The sequence below is a fragment of the Micrasema longulum genome, unplaced genomic scaffold, assembly GCF_059751315.1.
Source record: "Micrasema longulum isolate JH-2025_06_02 unplaced genomic scaffold, ASM5975131v1 h1tg002469l, whole genome shotgun sequence".
Classification (NCBI taxonomy): Eukaryota; Metazoa; Arthropoda; class Insecta; order Trichoptera; family Brachycentridae; genus Micrasema; species Micrasema longulum.
The window spans coordinates 52,700-72,952 of record NW_028279613.1 but is presented as its reverse complement, the minus strand read 5'-3'; the positions used below and the strand labels follow the sequence as shown (position 1 = coordinate 72,952).

The following is a 20,253-nucleotide window of genomic DNA, read 5'->3' as shown; positions in this document are numbered from 1 at the left end:
TACTGATTGCCATATCCGTGGAGCCTAGGGATAGAGGCGAGTGCAAGTGATAGTTGATCCCAGAACTTGCAGAACAAAAAAGATCTATGGCGGGTATGTCGACCAGGTACACGGAAACACACCAACTCCAGCAAATCTGGACAGTCAACGAATGAATTGATCACTTTATAAAGTAATATTAGGTCAGTTGGGATTCTTCTATCAGAGAGTTTTAAAAGATTTCCTGAAGATAACAATTGATTATAATTAAATAAAGCAGCTGGAATATGTAGTTTAAAATGAATATATTTTAGAAATTTCTTCTGGACGCGCTCGGGTGAATCAGTATGTACACTATAATGGGGCGACCAGACTGGAGAAATATATTCTAAACGACTTCTAACCAGGGAGCAATAAAGCGACTTGATTGGAGTGATATTTTTTAATTTGTTAGTAACCTTACAAATGAATCCCCAACATGCTTAGCGCCTCATTTGAAATCTTGTCAATATGTTTGATAAATGTAAGTTTATCGTAAAAAAATACGCCAAGATACCTAATGAAATCAACTTTTTCAATTGTTGCGTGGTTCAACATATAGTTCAAAATTTAAGGTTTCTTATGCCTAAGAATACAGTAGTATTAGCAAAATCCAGTTCCTTATTTTGAACACAGTCAGTTTGACCTAACATTTATACATTTAGAATGTTTGTCGTTTAATAATAAATTGTATGAAATAAACCAATTCAACACCATTGCTTGTGTCGTCAATAGCTGATTGCTGTGGTTTCACTTCGAATAAAATAGATGTTTCTTTCGCAAACACTACAATATCATGATTATTAAATTATACAAGACGAGGAAAATCGTTTTGTTAATCAATTTAACTTCCGAAGTCAATTTCAAATATAAATTCAATAATAATCTCGGCATCAAATCAGTGGCGTTACTTGCGATCATTTTATTGATGTATATCTTAATGTAAAATCTATAAAACAACTTAATGTAAAAGCTCTGTTACTATACGCACACAAACATTATTCTCTACCTTCCGTTACAAATACAAGAGTGACTAGATACTCCACCCCGATGCTGCAAAAAAAATAAATTAATACAACCTTCGGTCAAAGAGGATTGGCCTACTACTCGGTTAAAGTGTACAATATATAAGTAGACTTCCATTATCCATAAGGACAATTAGTAAGTACTCACTATATAAAATTGCTATTAAGAAATGGATAGTGGAGGTGGGTTGCGCACGGATCGGTTAGTGGATCAAGCCAAATAGGTAAAATGTGTGTACTGTTTATGAAACTCGGTCTATTGGTTTATATAAATTGGTTATGTTTTTTTATAATTATTTTAGTTTATATTGATAATTAGGTTAATAAGATTTATTACGTTTTTTTATATTATTATTATGTAAACTTTGTTAAACAACTAATTTAAGGCATGTTTCACATTTTGTAAAATGTTTCCCTCGGCACGGTACACCCCAGTGAGGGGACATTATTCTGTATAAAAAGAATACAAACAATGTAAAAGTATAAATAAATAATTTTTTCATACATTCGTGTCATTTTTATTCGCCGCGGAAAAATTCTTATACTAAAAATCTTGAATATTAAAATCATTTTCCTTTGGGCGCTCTTCATCGTAATTTAAATAACGTTCTTTTGTTTAAATTAAAATTTATTAGAAATTCAGTAATTATAACCAAGAACGGATTAAATTTTTTTTTAACATTAAAAATTCATGTTGTTTGTAAACATCAAAATACAAACATTTTTACATGTTAAAAAAATAACTTCCTACCAAATTTTTAGTACATATGCATTCTCGTCGAATACAGCCCCGCTGAATGATGAATCAAACATTTACGTACGTTCGTAATACATTGTTTTTGCTTGGTGATGTATTTGCGACATGTGCAAATGATTTGAATTGTCGCACGACAAACGAAGCTATTATTTCTCAAAGTGCAACTTTTGCACGCAAAGGTAAAATAAAGTGCGACTCACAAAACACATAGAAATACGTGGTAAAAGGACAGTTTATTTAAAACTAAACATATCACATTAAAATCATTGAAAATATTTGAGACATTGATTCATAAAACGAATACAAACCACGGGTTAACTAGCTTACTTCGTGTTCAATAATCAAAGAATAGTTTTTCTCCGTACAGGTTTAGGTTATTACTCTGTACAGGGCAACACCAACAGCCGTGAGGTTGACAGGGCCGAACTCCGTTTTGGCTCGCTGCAACGTCAGCTCCGACAAGATATTAAACGCCGCGCATCTTGCGTTTTGAGGAGCATCGAACTCAGGTCGACGACACACTATTACGCGTAAGTGAAATCGATACACGCAACGCTAGCCCCGATCCATGCGGGTACCACTGAGCTGAGTGCCGATAGCGCAAATTAAATTGTTCGTCAGTGCATCGCCCTGGAGGACGTTACCAGGAATCCAGCATATAAAAAGAGGACCCGTTTCATGGACCACTACACATCTCTTCAGTGCTCTCTTACGGGCGTTACTATGTCCATCGTCATTTTTGATTTGTAATTTAATGTAAAATAAATCAATATATCTACGTCTTAAGCTGTTTCTTCTGTCTACGCTCGGACTGGTGTAGCGGCTCCTCAATACACGACCACCAAACATCTACACATTTTTTCTTGGCATTTCGTGTCGCCCGGCCACCAGCTCTCCGCCATTGTTCGCTGTTGTGAATTCCTTCTTTATAAAACAATAGGATGTAACCTCTGTGTAACTACTTAAAAAATAACTTCGATTGTTATCCATCTTTCTTATTTACACACTCCCTCCTATAAATGGTGACCCCGACGTGATATAAGAATTAAATGCATTTTTTTAGTTATTGTATATTTAGAAAATAAAGATACATTCATTCATGCCAAGCAGTTTTACCTTACTAAAACTACTAATCATACTTGATCGCGTCACTCGCCAGAAGCTGATGGACGCTGGAATATTGCTAGTTCGCGGATTTGCGTTATCTTTATATTCTTTGCCATCGAACCCTAATACAAATTAATGCAATTACCTACCTTGTGCTGGGATTTTTGGCAGCTTATTGTTGAACTTCTCTCGCAGCGGGCAGGATCAGATCCTGTGCTCCTTCTTGATTATAATATGCGATAACACGACAAAATGACTAATTGATCGCGTAAACACATTATTTGCGATTTCGCTGGGAATATCAAAAAACGCGTGTACACTCGGTGACAGCTCAGTTGTTATTAGGACTGAAGATAAAAAGTTTGTACCCACAGTAAGTATAATCGCAGCATCTAAACTAGGGCCCAGTAGATAGAAAATAAATTCAACGTCACAGCCTAGTAAATGTGCTATACACAAACACATATTGTAAATGTGGCGTAACCAATACTATCAAGTTAAGTAAAATATTGTTATATAATCAAAAATTATAAAATCATTAAATTTACTGATGTAATAAATTAAATTATAATACAAGTTACCAATTTAAAATCAAATCATTAAATTTACATACATAAAAATAAAACACAAATAAAAACAGATCCGTTTTGTCTAAAATATGATAAGTACCTATTAAATATTTATTAATATATTTTACTGTGAAAAAAAAAAATCAAAAACAAGAAGTGGAATGTAGAATTAAGTAAACATGGAAAAATAATATTAAATAAATGACCAAGCAGGTAGCCGAATTTTCTGGCATGTAACAGGTGGCGATCGTGCAAGTTTAGTATAGTTTTAACTGAGACGCTTAATGGTTTATAATAATATTTATTGCACACGTCCGCACTCTTCTACTTACGGAAGTGAGTATTTTAAAACCTATGTATAAACCACGTAGATTCAAATTAAACTTGAGTGTAGTTACATTCTGAGCATGCGAACGTTTTCTAGCCAGAATGTTGTGTCAACAAGTGCTTTTTCAAACATTTCTTCCACTGAGTTGTGTATTTACATTTCGAACATGAAAACGGTATTTCCCCGGTATGTATCAACATGTGGTGTTTTAAACTACTCTTCCGCACAGTTGTATATTTACATTCTGAGCATGTGAGTGGTTTATCGCCATTATGAGTCAACGAGTGGCTGTTTAAATCGCCTTTTCGTGAAGCAACATAACTACATTTTGAGCATGCAAATGGCTTTTCGCCAGTATGTATCAACGCGTGCAGTTTCAATTGGCCTTTCCGGTTAGTTGTATAGTTACATTCTGAGCATGCGAACGGTTTCTCGCCAGTATGTATCAACATGTGCTGTTTTAAATTACTCTTCTCCGGAGTTGCGAAGCTACATTCTGAGCATGCGAACGGCTTTTTACCAGTGTGTATCAACATGTGCTGTTTCAAACGACCTTCCCGCAGAGTTGCATAGTTACATTCCGAGCAAGCGAACGGCTTTTCGCCAGAATGTATCAACAGGTGCCGTTTTAACATATCTACTCTATGAGTTATATACTTACATTCCGAACAAGCGAACAGTCTCTCGCCAGAGTGTATAAACATGTGCTGTCTTAAATTTTTCTTATTTCGAGTTGTATAACTACATTCCGGGCATGCGAACGGTATTTCGTCGGTATGTATCAACATATGCTGTTTTAAACTATCCTTCCGTTGAGTTGTATATTTACACTCTGGGCATGCGAACGGTTTCTCGACGGTATGCATCAACACGTGTTGTTTTAAATTACTCGCCCGTGGTGTAGTATATTTACATTCCGTGCATTTGAACAGTTTTTCGGCAGTGTGTATCAACATGTGTTGTTTCAAATTATGCACCTGTTTAGTTGTAAATTTACATTCTGAGCATGCAATTGATTTTTCACCAGTATGTTTCAACATGTGCCGCTTTAAAATACTATTCTGCGAAGTTGAATATTTACATTCGGAGCAAGCGAACCGTTTCTTGCCATTACTCGTCAACTGACGTTCGTTACTCTTCTGATGTGTTTCGTTCTCACCCTCTGATAGTGGTTCTGCATTATGGGACGGTAGATTTATACTCTCCACGAATAACGTTGTTGATTTAGCGCCTGAAAAGAAAAAGTCATAATCATAATATTAACCTGGTGGGAAGCGTTAGGCTACCGTTCTGCTGATTTTTTATTTATTTTTTTATTTTATTTTATTTTATTTAGAAAACATACAGTCATACAAAATAAGTACTAATAACAACAATTTTTTAACATAAAAAGACCAATTAAGTTTTCATAAATTAAAAAGATATAAACATTAAATGTGACAAAAAATAAAAAATAAAGAAGAATTTTAAGTGAAAAAATGATAATTGTTGACATTTGCGTTTTCCATGGAGGTAATAAATTAAATTAAATAAAAATACTGAATGTACACTCCGAGCCATCCACGCACACACACACACACATGAACGCACATATAAAACCGGGGATCTACTTGTAATCATACATTGAAAGGATTGAAAATGTTCAACTGAATTTCTTTAAATACCTAGATTATAAAAACAATAAAACGCTTTGCGCCTACAGCCAATCGACTAAACAAAATGGATTTTTTACCCTTGAAAATAGACGCACTACATCTGAATTATGCTATTCATACAAACTATTAAAAAATAAAGCAGACTCTTTAAACCTACTCTCCAAAATGTATGTTTATATCCCCTTTCGCGTGATAAGAAATAAGTATTTATTCCATTTGCCAGGCTGTAGCACTAATTATGCACAACACTCTTTCCTCCATTGTTCTTTCCCTAACTAAAATCATTTTTTTTTTAATTTCTTTATTTCATTTATTGGGGATATCAACGGTAATACATGTATAAAAAATATAACAAATAAAATATACAGAGAATAAAACCAATGACATATATCCACATAAATACATTAAATACTCGTACAATACAAGTTAGTGTGTTGGGGTGAGTTTAAGTGTGTGAGAGGGTGGGTGAGTGGGTGTTATAATGGAATGAGGGTGGACATGTGGGTAAATATTATTGCACGAGTGTCAAAAATATATAAAATATGAAGAATTAGATATAAAATAAAATTTTATTATGGAAACTAAGTATAAGACAAAAAAGTGTGTTTTAAAACGCGCATTTGAAATGTTTATTTGTTACATCTATCGGTATATTTAACATGCCAATTAATTTATTTAAAAACAAATTAAGACTCATTCTATCTGGCTGCGATACGATCCCACTTGCTTTTTAATGATGCTCACGCTTACACACACCTGAACACGTATTCTCATACGAATACACACAAACACACCATTTTACACCTATATATATACTTTTATTTACAATTTATTTATTCGGTAAATAGTAGTCTGCATTACTTTACAGGCTGTTTAATCCATGACGTAATACAAGTTAGAAGTTAATGAAAAGAAAGCAGAAAGCCTCTAAACTGCCGATATGTACAGAAAAATAGATCCATATTATCTGCAGAAGCCGTATTTAGCGCGCAAATTGCCCTATATGTATATCTGTAAATTTTGACTTGCATTTGTACGGCTTCTGGGTGTGTAAAACAGTGCGTGAGATCTCGCTCTAATATGATTATTGGGAACTTCATTATATAATATGTGGCGGCCTCCGTGGTGTAGTGGTCAAGACGCTTGACTCGCGCACGGAAGGTTCCGGGTTCGATTCCCGGTGAGAACACAAAAAATAAAATGTGATTTTTCTCAAGCCTGGGTGTTCTGTGATGTAATTCACCATTGTAATTGGGCCTCCTGGCCTGTTGTGGTGCAAAAATAAAAATAAAATAAAATAATTACTAAAATTTTCAATAAGATTCCTAAACGGATCTTAAAAGAAACTTTTAAGAAAAAAGATTTAATGGCTAATATGTAACAAGGCTTATATTGAATATTATTGTATGTTTACAGTCATCTATTTAATTTTTTGTTTATAAATTTTGTAAAAAAATACGTATGCTTTTAGTTCTTAATGATGTTTATATTACTTTTTAAAGTAATATAATTTCTCTAACGTTTTTCTTTGCAAAGGAAAAATAAGAAACCTGCTGACAAGCCAGTTTCGCGGTTAAGTAGGTTTCATTATTTTCCTTTTATATTTTTTTTCTGTTCATGTTTACCTTCTTGAGACGAGATTCGAGGGTGTTATATCCTGCTAGAAATAATGATGAATACAAGAATGGATAAATATTATTTTATTTAAGATATAAGTATCACAACAATCACTTTTAAACCTTCTCCATTTCAAGGATGTGGTTTGATTCCGAAGGGTTCCAAACTGTGAAACAGTATTCTAGTATTATACTTCTAGAATGGTAAAGAAGAATGTAGTATTACTCACCAGAGTCAACTTTGGTGTTGCAAGAGGATTCCAAGCCTGTCTGTTTTATAACAAGACAATCTCTGTCATTTTCTAAAGAAGGCGGAATATCATCTATAGTATACTTTTGTTCAGCACTGGTCCCCGGGTCAGCCATCGCGGTAGAAACATCTGGCTTCTCGCTTCTGAGAACATCTATTTCTAAACCGCCAGTCTCTGGTTCAGCCTTTACACTCACCAAAGCGATCTGTTCCATGGTCGAATACGAACACTTCGCTATATCCGAAAATCTATCACCTGAAAATATTCATCAAACACCTTCATATTTAACTAATTACAACAGGGATGGAGAACATCTCAAAGAAGGGAATATGGATGTCCAGGCATTTGCAGGACTTACGACTTGTCATTGCCTGGTTTAAGTGGCCACTTTACACACTGTGAAAAATTCACTATTTTTCTTCACAACAATAGGGATTCAGCTCTTAACTTCACTAAAATCAACAGATGGAAGAATCCAAGAAATTTGGATGTTCAAACGTAGGAAAAGAGGGGGGATGTTACACAGTGCGTAAAGTGGCCACTTATACCAGCTAATGACAGGTCAAAAGCCCTGTAAATGTCTGGATCTCCATATTCCCTTCTCTAAAATGTTTTCTATCTGTTTTAATTTGTTGATCCTAATGACTCCCTAGGGGGTGAAATCCGGTATTTTATCTACAAACCTTTGGACAAACTCAAAATATTGTAAATTTTATATTTCCTCCCATTAATATTAAACTTTTTAAAATCATTCTTATGTTGCTGAATTCCACTCGGCGAAGCGCTTTGTAGCTGCAAGACTTTTTGTGATGTTAGCTTTCATATTACATCAAAATTAACTTCAACTGAAAACGAAGTCTAGATTTTTAACCACCCATGCGCTCTGTAGCTGCAGGACATGTAATCTAGATTCTTTTTGTAAACGGTTATTTATAATTATGTAATAACTTATATTTACATATAAGTTATTAATTTAAAAAATACTTGGTACACTTCCACTGATTTATTTTGACCAATTAGCGCTTTCACCCTCTAATGGGCATCTTCAGAAATTAAAAACATTTCTTACTAATTTCTCTGTGCAGAGTAAATGGGAGCTAGATTTCTAAACGTCCATGCGCTATGTATCTGCAAGACGTATTGCAATCTAGCTCTTATATGATTCTTAAAATTACATTAATAGAAATGGGGAACTAGAATCCCAACCGCCCATGCACTCTGTGGCTGTAAAGCGTGTTGGGATGCTGATTGTGCAGCGATTTTCACAAAAATAGCGCTACTTGTGTAAATTATCCAAAATAAATCAATATTTTTACGGAATTCTACTTCCAAATATTTTTTTATATATTATTAACTTGTTGATTTTAATGTTTTAATTTTGATACAATAAAAAAACTATAATCTATCTTTTCTTACTACGAAATATAATGTAACATCATAAAACATGTTTATGAATTTAGTCACAGCCTCGGTTATGTCCCGTAACGCAGGTAGTATTGGATTCGTAATAAAGCTTCCATTTACAGGTAAATAATACAAGTTAAATTTCCCTAAGTTTCTTCTCTGTTGGTGACGAGCGAATGTACACTTAACTGGGGATTTCACGCTCGTTTTATAACAATACAGTAGCAGATAACAATACCTTAGGAACTGTCAAACGAAATAGCGGCCATTAAAAAATGCTGCCGACTGCGCGGACAGTGTTGCCAGTCTAAAGGTCTTACGGTTGTTATGTAAACGCTTAGAGTGTGACGTATCAATTACTGGATGAAATCGATTACACGATATTTTGAGTGATAAAAAATTACCTTCATTTTCAAAAGCTCATACTTTCACTCCCAGTATTTCATATCGAAAAATAAATGTATAAGACACAAAACAATTAACCCAAAACGCCCATTTAAAAATAAAAATTACCAAATTTGTCATTATGAAAATACCTGTTTATTTGAATTTTAAAAAATGTGAATTTGCAACAATATGAAAATTGAGTCATTATTTCTTTGGCAATTTATTAAAATAATTAAATTACCAATTAAATAATATAACGATCTTTGCATCCTCTGCCCATCATTTAACATTAAAAATGTGATATTATCAAATACTTAGTAATTTATATTGATAAACGCCTTAGCTAAAATTTCCACGTCAATTATATTATACTTAAACTAAGAATGACTTTTTTTTTCAAAACATTTCGTGACATAATTGATTGGTCGTTGATTAATTGTTTACTTCTTTTTTTTTAATCAACGGCAATATATACAATTGTTAGAGTGGGGTGAAGCGTGGCGAGAAAATTTAATCCAATTTTTAAAAACATGAAAACTCGTATTTAGAATAATGAAAAAAATCCTTTATGCTACCCACCAAAAAAAATGTTTGAAAATTGTCAATTTCTAGATGTACGGCAGCAATTTATTGAAGAGGCACTTGTGAATTTTTGGAAACCTGTAGATAAAGTCAGAACGAAGCAAAATATATAGACACGATCTAAGGGTAGAATAAATTGTCTCAGTCTGACCACTTACACAAAGCTTACACAAAGAAGTGTTACCTTCCTGGCTCCCAAATCTTTCGGCAGTCATAAAAAATTCTACAAGTGCCAAAATATTATTGAAAAAGATCCTTTAATCTTAGTGCGTTGAAGAACTGCGATTTGAATTCCGGAAGGAGCTGGGGGGGACCCAGAACGCTATTTATTATTGTGCAAAGTGAGAGGGTGTCAGCAGTAGCGGCGTTAGGGTAGGGCGCGGTTGGGCGACCGCCCAGGGCGCCAGATATAAAGGGGCACTGCAGGCGCCCCATTTTATCCTCTCGCTCATCGAGCGAGTCCAACTTCCTCATAAATTTCCTAAATCTAGCAAAAAATTCGTTATAGTGGCCTATTACTTCTCCAAAAAAGAAATTTGAAGTTGAATTTTTCTATAGCCTTTTAGACACTACCTTAATTTCACTAAATGAAAGATTTGAAAAGTTAAATGAGTACTCGAAACTTTGGTCTTTTCTGTTCAATATAAAAAAGATCAAACTCGGTAGTAATTTCTAATTGAAATTAACAGTAGATTCTAAATCCGATATAGATGGTAGTATGTTGTGTGGTAAACTCATAAGTCTGAAATCATTTTTGCCTGATCAGAATGTGGTTAATCCCATCACTATTTTGAATAATATCAAAGAACGTAACTAACAAGAACTGTATCCAAATGTATGGATAGAGTTGCGAATATTGATCAATATACCTACCTGTAACGGTTGCTAGTGGGGAAAGGAGTTTTTCTAAGCTTAAACTGATAAAAACTTGTCTATGATTGACAATATCTCAATCTAGATGGACAAACTTGGCATCTTTGTCAATCGAAAACGCAATTGCGGAAAACATAAACTAAAATATTTAAATAAAAGAGTTCGTTGATAGAAAGGCTAGAAAAGTAAAATTTTATTAATAAATAGTTATTTCATTATAAACCGTGCCCGTGTCGTATGGGTTTAAAGGGGTGAAGATAGGGGGCGCCGTAGAAATCCCGCCCAGGGCGCTGGTAGTGCTAAAACCGGCCCGGGGTGTCAGTTATGATTCTTCTGGACTTTAAGGTTTTAAGTTTATGATATATTTTTGATAATAATTAGTACAATTCGAGTTTTGACGATAGTTTGGATTCTTAGAAATGTGTTTGAGGTCCTTACAATTCTAACAATATTTTTACTTCGAATATTGAGGAGACCACATAGTAGAGCAGTGTTTGAGAATACTGCGTACGTGCGCAAAATATACGGTTTTCAGCGTTTGGAGGTTATTAAAAGGCTTGCAGACTCTTATTTCAAAGCAGAATGATTTATACTTTACTAGCAATATAACGGGAAAATGTACTATTATAATAATGAAAATAAAATGATAAGAACTTTACCAAATTTTCATCATCCAAAATGTCGTGTGAGCTTTTTATCTAGTAGTTGATGTGTCACACTCTAAACCTTTAATACAACAAGCAACATTGTCGGCAGTCTACAGGATTTATGGCTATGGCCGCCATTTCGTGTGACAGTTCCTAAGGTATTGTTATCTGAATAAAACCAGCGTGTAATGGGTAAATTTTCTCATATTTTACATATGAATTGAAGCTTATTACTGCATAATATTACCTGCATTACGGGGCAGGGGTTCAGCAAACATAACCAAGTCTGTGACTGTTTCCATAAACATATCTTATTATGCTCCATTATCTTTCTCACATTTCCTCAAATCTTCCATCTGTTTACTTTTATGAAATAAAAGACCTGAAATCATTGTTGATGTGGGTGAGATTCATCTGACTGAACTATTTTACCAACAAGTTTAGGTCTCAATAACTCCGTGGGAAGGAAACTAACTAATACAAGAGGTATACAAATTAAAACACTCGTATTGACCTTAAGTTCGTTCATCACCATTTTCTAATAAAAGTGGCATGGTTGCTCGGATTGCAAACGGGTAATTATTCCTATTTTGAAATAGAGCAATCTCTTTTAATCATTGGAGAAACGTACAACGGAGATGTAACTTATATCCATTTTAAAATCTCCGTTGAGCGATGTCCCATCTCTCTTGCAATCAGTTTCTTTCCATGTCCCCAGAAGTAAAAATCAGCTATATATCAAACCATCTCCTTAGATGCTCCTTAGCAACTTTTTTGTTATGGCCTAATGTCTAGGGATCCTATTCTGAACTCTCTCGCGGCACGAGAATACAGTTTTTTCTTTTCTTATTTTGTATGTAAATTCACAGGATAATACGGCCGCGAGAGCGCTTGGAATACCAGCCCAGAATGTATAATTCGTCACAGAACTAGGAATTCTTTGGAATATATTTTACGGGATTTTTGTAGATCACTGCCATTTACACAGTGTGGGATGCAAATGGATTGTGGGCTGTAAATAAATTTAGCTCTAAGTCTATGTTGATCGTGATTATGAATATATTGTATACCAGCTTTATGTTATTTTTGTTCAGTTTCTTTTTTTTTATTTTTTATTTTTTATTTTTTTTTATTTATTTACAATTTTAAAAAACCCGTTAGGGTTACATTAGAAATTTAATATTGTCTAGTCATTTTATGTCTCGTCTAGTCTAGTTAGTTCAGTCATCATGTGCTTTTTCAGATTGATTTTAAATTTGTCTCCATTAAAAGTTTTCAAGTAGTAAGGTAGGTCGTTGTAGTGTTTAAGTCCATTATGTAGTATTTTTGACTGTCCTGTGTTTGTCTTTGCTTTTTCAATATGATAGTGTTTTTGTTGTCTGGTGTTATATTTATGTATGTCAGCATTTTTGACTAATATTATGTCGTCGTCTTGTATGTTTCCCAGTGTTATTTTGTGCACAATTTTTAAGGTCTCAATTTTAGTCAAGTAGTTTATGTCAAACTGGTGTGTTTTTTTGTACAGTTCAGTCGTAGAGGTCAGGTAGGGTAGGTTGTATGTTAGTTTAAGAATTTTATTTTGTTGTCTTTGTATTCTTGTTATGTCTGTCTTGTTACCAGTTCCCCAGAAGGCGATCATGTAACTCAATTTACTTTTGACATAGGCTTCGTACATCATAATTTTTTCTTTTCTTGATATAAAATCTTTAATTTTGTAGAAGAGGCTATGTAGTGATGCCATTACTTTAGTGAGTCCGTCTATGTGTTTTGTCCATTTTAATTGTCTGTCCATTGTGAGTCCTAGGTAAGTCACATGTTCTAGTTCTTTAAGAGTTTCGTTGTTTATTTTTATGTTCATGTTATGGTTCTTCTTTTGTGTTTCGAAATGTATTATATTGCATTTCTTGGCATTTAGTGTTAAGAAGTTTTTGTTTGTCCATTCTAATAGTTTTTGCACGTCATTGTTGATGGTTTTAGTCGTTTCAATGTCATTTTTGTTTTCATATAAAATTCCTAAGTCGTCCGCATAGATTGTTTTTTTTCCCATTATGTCACTGTGTATTATGTCGTTAATGTATATTATATAAAACAATGGTCCTAATATTGATCCCTGAGGTACTCCAAATTGCATTGTTGTTATTTCACTTTTGTGTTCTTCAATTTTCGTAAACTGTTTTCTTCCTTGTAGATAGTTTTTAAATATTTTGAGAGCTTGTCCCTTAACTCCTGTATGTTTTAGTTTATCTAGAAGGGTATCTATGTGGACTGTATCAAATGCCTTCTTGAAGTCAAGTATGAGTGCAGTCACTGTATTTCCTTTATCAATTTTGGTTTGTATAAAGTTGCAAACTGATGTCATTGCTGTGGAGGTACCCTTTCTTTTTTGAAATCCATGTTGGTCTTTTGCAATAAAATTAAGGTTTTCAAGGTGTTGGTATAATCGATTGTGTAGCACTTTTTCAAATATTTTACTTAGAATGGTTAAGTTTGCAATGGGTCTGTAGTTAGAAGCTAAGTTTTTTTCTCCTCCTTTGTAAATTGGTGTTATTCTTGCTAATTTCATTACTTCTGGAAAGCTTCCGTTTGCTATATGTTTATTTATCAATTTCACTATTGTCGTGGTTATTTCTTCCTTTATTTTTTTGACTGTAACAACTTTTATTTCGTCATGGCCAGGTGATGTGTTGTCTTTGAGCCCGTTTATTATTTTGCTGATTTCTTTGTTGCTCGTATATCTTAAGTAAATTTCTGCGTCATATTCTATTTTTCTAAAATTTGTTTTGGTTGTATTTTGATTTACTATAGCGCTTGCTAGTTCTTTTCCGATGTTTGTGTAATAGTTGTTTATTATATCGGCTATTTCTTTTGCATTCTGAGTCTCTTCACCATTTTCTTTTTTTAATTTAGATATGTTAGTTTTTTTGGTATCATTTTCTTGGGTAATGTTTTTAATTTCTTTCCATATTTTGTAACTGTTCCCATTAGTTTCATTTATGCGACCAGCAAAGTGTTTTTTTTTTGTTCTTTTTATGTTGTTTCTAACTTCTGCTTGCAGAATTTTAAATTGTTGGGTAAATGATGGAAAGTATTGCATTTTTTTATACAGTTGGTCTCTTGTTTTAATTTTGTCATATATTTCTTTTGTCATCCAGCCTTCTTTAGTTGAAGTTGTATAGTTTTTAATGGTGGTTTTTGTGTTTTGTCTCGTTTCTTCTTGAATTATTTCTTGTAGTTCCTTAAAACTTTCAATGTTGAGATGATTTGTTATTTTTGTTATGTTTTCTTTAAGTTTTGCATAGTCAATTTTTTTAGAGGCATACTTTTGTAGGCTTTTTTTGGGATTGTTTGGTGGTATTTTCAATTGTATGTCTATTTGTCTGTGGTCACTTAGTGGGGTGTCGGTAAGGTAAACTTCTATTTTCTCTTTTGGTTTTATATTTGTTATTACATGATCTATTATTGAATTTTGTCCTCGTTGGTTTTTTCTGGTGTATTCTTTGTCAGTTTTTCGGTTGATAATTTTTAGGTTTTTGCTTTTAAGCATATTTATGTAGTCTTTAACGTCGTTATGTGTGTCTAGTAAATTAATGTTAAGGTCTCCGATAATGATGCTTTTTTCAGTTCCGTGATTATTTAGTGTTCGGTCGAGGTATTCGATGTAGTCTTTTATTTTATTTTTTCCAGGTTGCCTGTAAATTGCATATATTGTGAGTTTTGGGTCTATTACCTGTAATTTAATGATATTGTTTTTTTCCTTATAGGCTTCGATATTTTCTAATTTAAAATCGTGTTGATTATCTATATGTATGGATACTCCTCCTCCTTTTCTATTTCTGCATGAGTGCGCTGCTTCGTAGTTTTTTTATTTTGTATGTGTTTGTTTCATGTTCTTGCAGCCAAGTTTCAGTGAGTATGATTATGTTTGGCTTAATTTTCATGTTTGCTATTTGCATATTAAGCTCATCTATTTTCGATTTGATTCCTCGGATATTAAAGTATAGAATTTTAATGTTATTATTTTTTTCATGTCTTATCTTCCCTGAATTTAATCTAAAAAATCTGTTTTCCGTTTTACTGCCTCTATTTTTCTTTTATAAGTGGGGCATTCTATGCTCCATGATGGATGGTTATCATTGAGCTGGAGCTTTAGTCGGTCGTTTACTTTTCTGCAATTTATGCATTTATGGTTGTTTGCTTCAGTGGTGCATTCACTATAACTGTGATTGCCTGCGCACCTAGAGCAGGACTTGTTGTTTTTGCAATGCTGGGCTTTGTGATTATATCCATTACATTTGTAACAACGTAGTATAGAGAAATGTGTGTATACTGAGCACCTATCCCATCCAATGTTGATTTTTTCGTTCTGAAGCATCTTTTCATACGTCTTTCCGTCTACTTCCAGAAAAACGACAAAATATGTTTCATCTTTACGATTTTTCATCTCTTTTATATACTTTACTGAAATTTTACTATTTGCTTCAAAGTTATTTTGTATTTGGATTTTTTCCTCAATCTCTTCTGGATCGAGTTTTTCGGTTAGGCCAATGATCTTTAAAATTGTTTTTTTCTTTTCTGGAATATTTACTTCATATTTGTCTCCTAATTTTCTTCTTACTTCTTCTCGCATAGTGATTGTGTCTTCTTGCCCTTTACATGTTATAAATATAGATCCTTTTTTCAAGTTTCTTATACCAGTTACTCCCTTTTCAACAGGGTCGATGTGTTTTTTAATATCCTTTGTCGTTGTCTCAGCTGATTGCTCGCTTTTTGGTTTGATAATAATCATTGGGTCCGCTTTTTTAGTTTGGTTAAAGTACGTAGTATTGGTTTGTTCTGGTTTTGTATTCAATATTTTGATTTTTTCATTTATTTCCGATATATTTTTTACTATTTGAGTAGTCAGAGGCCTTAAAATCTTCAATTCTCCTCTCATTTCCGCATTTTCTGATACTAGTTTTGCTATAATGTGATATAGGTTATCGGTTTCTGCGTTTATTTTGTCTCGTTGAAGAACTGAAAACTTCATTTTCCCTTCTGACATTATTGATTTTATATTTTGTATAAACGTGCGGGCTTCAATCAGGGGATTTTGGTAATACATATTTGACGTTTCCAAAGTTTCACCTTGCAGGGAGCTATCATTGCCTGGGCTTTTTGTGTATTCCTCTGGGTCAGAGTTTCCCTCTGAGAGAGATCTGACGATTTTGTTTCTCTCCTCGTTCTGTTTAGGTGATCTTGGTGTCAATGTTGATTTGTTAAATGGGTTGATAGGTGTGTTACTGTACATTTTTTTTTTTTTTTTTTTGTTTAGGCCAAAATAAATTTCAACAAAATTTATATGTATGTATATTTACGCAAATAGATTTATTTTTGTGCTAATCAAATTGCTTTCTCCCAGGCGCAAGTTTTCAAAACCTAGTTTTGTCGATAAAACAGGTAGGCAAAAGTAGATTTCTGTGCTAAGGACCATGTAGGTAAAGCAGATTTAAAGTAGTATTGGTCGGTTAAAACAGGTAACTTCCTTTACCACTATGCTGTCCTGTCACAACATGAATTTTATTGATGCTTGTAATTATCAATTTGTAGGTAATAGTTATGTTAAATATATTTTTTTTAATTCTTGTTTTTACTCACTTATTTTTGGGGAGATCCTAAGTAATTTATATCTGTTTGTTGCTTGTGTTTAGTTTTACAATTTAGTATATATTTTTTTGTGCTTCACTTACATACTTGGTTGAAAACAATTTAATATTCTAGAGCGAATTTTGACTGAACTATGTTAACCAGTAGTAATTATTAACTTGTAAGTATGTTTCTTCGTATAACTGTTGTTATTGGCTTAGACCGTATAGGCATATCAAAAATACATATATTATCCTAAGTGTGCATCGTATACATTTTCAGGTGGTTGATCTACAGATAAAGCGAGCTCTTTATATTAGAGTTGAAGATAATGGAACGTAATATGAAGTTCGCTTCAATCAGTGTTAAGTCCGAACCGGGGACTGGTGATGTGGAAGGGGATATTCTCCATCCTGGGAAAGAGACTTCATGTCCTTACAGGAGCGAGGAGCCAGGTGTTGCTACCGTGAAGGCTGAACCGGGGACTGGGGATTTAAAAGTAGATATTTTTCGTACTGGGGAAGAGACGCCATGTCCCTACAGAAGCGAGGAACCAGGTTTGGCTATCGTGAAGACTGAACCGGAGACTCGCGATGTGAAAGAAGATATTCTCCATGCTGGGAAAGAGACGTCATGTCCTTACAGGAGCGAGAAGCCAAGTGTTGCTACCATGAAGGCTGAACCGGGGACTAGCGATGTAAAAATAGGTATTCCCCTTTCTGGGACGCCATGTCCATACAGAAACGTCCAACCAGGTGTTGCTCCCGTGAAGGTTGAACTGGGGACCAGTACTGAACAGCAGAATACTATAGAGAGTGTAGTATACTATATACAGATCTTTACGGAGATTGACATTGATAATCCTGATATTAAACAAGAATGTTTGGAGTCCTCTCGCAACACTGCAGGTAATAAAAAAATTATGGTTTGTCCTCCCATTTCTGTTGTGAACAAAATTGTTGACCGAGTTAATTTCCATGAGAAACATTTAATTTTTCCCTTATGCCATATAAGAGAGTGCGATATCAATGGGTGGAATTTACTGAAGTACTTAAGCGGACCGGGTTTATGAAGTATCGCCAGTGGCAACATAAAATCCAGTCCTTGTCTACAATAATCAGGACAAACTCAAAATATTGTTAATATAAAATCCATTGTAGATAAACTTGCTATCCGCTAAATGGTAGCTGAATACTTTTCACCAGGTTAACATTATAACTCATTTTACACTTTTCAGATACTAAGTCGCCACCATTAACTCTGGAGAGTGTCAATCTATCGTCTCATAGTGCAGAACCACTACCAGAGTGTGAAAATAAAGCACTACATAAGAAAAGTCGGGTCTCGGGAAGAAGTCCTGCTGAAAAGAAACCATTTCAATGCTCAGAATGTAGTTTCACATGTACTCAAAAATATAATTTAAATAGTCACATGATGATACATTCTGGCGAGAAGCCGTTTTCTTGCTCGCAATGTAGTTTCACATGTTTACAGAAAAGTTATTTAAAAAGTCACTCGTTAGTACATACTGGCGAAAAGCCATTCTCATGTTCACAATGCAATTTTACATGTTTACGAAAAGCTGACTTAAATCGTCACTTATTGGTGCATACAGGCGTGAAACCGTTTTCATGCTCGCAATGTAGTTTTACATGCTTACGGAAAAGTGATTTAAAACATCACACGATGATACATATTGGCGAGAAACCGTTTTCATGCTCACAGTGTAGTGTTACGTATTTACGGAACAGTAATTTAAAACGTCATTTATTAGTACATACTGGTGAAAAGCCATTCTCCTGTTCACAATGTAGTTTTACTTGTTATCGGAAATATATTTTGAATCGTCACGTATTGGTTCATATTGGGGAGAAACCGTTCTCATGTTCACAGTGTAGTTTTGCATCTAATCAAAAAAGTAATTTAAAAAGTCACATGTTGACACATACTGGGAAGAAGAAACCGTTTTCATGCTCAGTTTGTAGTTTTGCAAGTTTACACGAATTTAATTTTAAAAATCACATGATGACACATTTTGACGAGAAACCGCTTTCATGCTCGCAATGTAGTTTTACATGTTTCCGGAAAGATCATTTAAAACGTCACTTGTTAGTACATACTGGCGAAAAGCCGTTTTCTTGCTCGCAGTGTAGCTTTACATCAAATCAAAAAAGTAATTTAAAGATTCACATGTTGATTCATACTGGCGAGAAACCGTTCTCATGTTCACAATGTAGTTTTACATCTAATCAAAAAATAAATTTGAATCGTCACATGTCTGTACATTAGAGTAGGCTGATGATGTATTAAGTTTTTCATCATCTCATCAAAGTGAAAAAGGTCCAAAAAAATTTCATTTTGGATCACATTGAACGTTAAAATTATTTTAAAAAATATTCCATACTAATTTTGGCCCTCAACCAAGGCATGAAGTTTATCACTGTCTGAACATTTTGTTAATTATCTATATTGATAAAATTATTTTTAGTTAGTTAAGATATCAATCACATTACAAATTCGAACACATTTTAAAACTACCGCGAAACCGTCCAATTTTGCAAAATATCCATCCAGGGCAAAATTGGACGGTTTCGCGGTACATAATTAATAAATACAACAATTTTTGAGTATGTTCAAATGCTTGCAGACTGGCTGGATTTCCTCCCTAGGGAGTTATTCATATTCAAACTTACTTTAACAGAGAGGGAAAACATTATTGAGATGGGAATATGGAAGTCTAGACTTTTACGGGAAAAAAATCTCACCCGCACAATAAAGGTTTCAGCTCTTTTACTTCACAAAAGTCAACAGATGGAAGAGTTGAGGAAATGTGGATGTTTAAATATGGACACAATGGTGAATGTTACGCAGTGTATAAAGTGGCCATTTAAGCCAGCCAATGACAGATCATAAGCTCTGTAAATGCCTAGACTTCCATATATCTTAATATAAATAAAAATAGCAGTTTTGGAATATTTTCCATATTTACACCTTTAAAATTCAAATATGTGATTGCACAGCAAGATTATGCGTCGCGAAACGTAAGCATTTTGACATTTATTATTAGGTGTTCGTGCGGTATGTGGTGGGAAAAATGTCTACCCCCGCGAGAAAATACAAAATAGCACTCATGAGTACCCACGACTTATTGTTTTGCTGCAAACTGTAGCCAATGTAGTATTTGATAATCCCAGAATGATTTTTGCGCCTATGGACGGATCTGTAACTGTGGCAAGTAACATACTGCGTTTAAGGGAAAGCGGCGTTGCTCTCGTGGCCGCCATCATTCGGAGGTCTTAGAACGGGATTATTTTTCCTAGTAGTCAAAATAATTTTATATTTATGTTTCATTTAATGTGTATTACATCATAAATAAAACGACATCAAAAGAAATTATTTATTTTCCTTTCTC

General features: G+C 33.9%; 1 protein-coding gene and 1 long non-coding RNA gene across 3 annotated transcripts; one reads left to right on the top strand and one right to left on the bottom strand.

Annotated features, from left to right (window-relative positions):
- Window positions 1-2,014: 2,014 nt before the first annotated feature.
- On the bottom strand, window positions 2,015-9,023 carry LOC148272132 (uncharacterized). The gene is made up of 3 exons (XR_015824923.1): window positions 8,969-9,023; window positions 7,306-7,581; window positions 2,015-5,035 (listed from the first exon to the last, which is right to left on the bottom strand). It is a non-coding gene; the product is annotated as an uncharacterized LOC148272132 (long non-coding RNA).
- A 2,319-nt stretch (window positions 9,024-11,342) lies between these two features.
- On the top strand, window positions 11,343-20,215 carry LOC148272131 (uncharacterized). Of its 2 annotated transcripts, none has more exons than XM_088240481.1 (3): window positions 11,343-11,411; window positions 17,124-17,749; window positions 18,079-20,215. In XM_088240481.1, exons 2-3 carry the CDS (start codon window positions 17,173-17,175, stop codon window positions 19,128-19,130), a joined length of 1,629 nt encoding a protein of 542 aa, XP_088096607.1. In that variant the 5' UTR covers window positions 11,343-11,411; window positions 17,124-17,172; the 3' UTR covers window positions 19,131-20,215. The 2 variants fall into 2 exon arrangements, with proteins under 2 accessions (XP_088096607.1, XP_088096608.1); XM_088240482.1 differs by lacking the exon at window positions 11,343-11,411 and adding an exon at window positions 11,434-11,705.
- The last annotated feature ends 38 nt before the right edge of the window (window positions 20,216-20,253 follow it).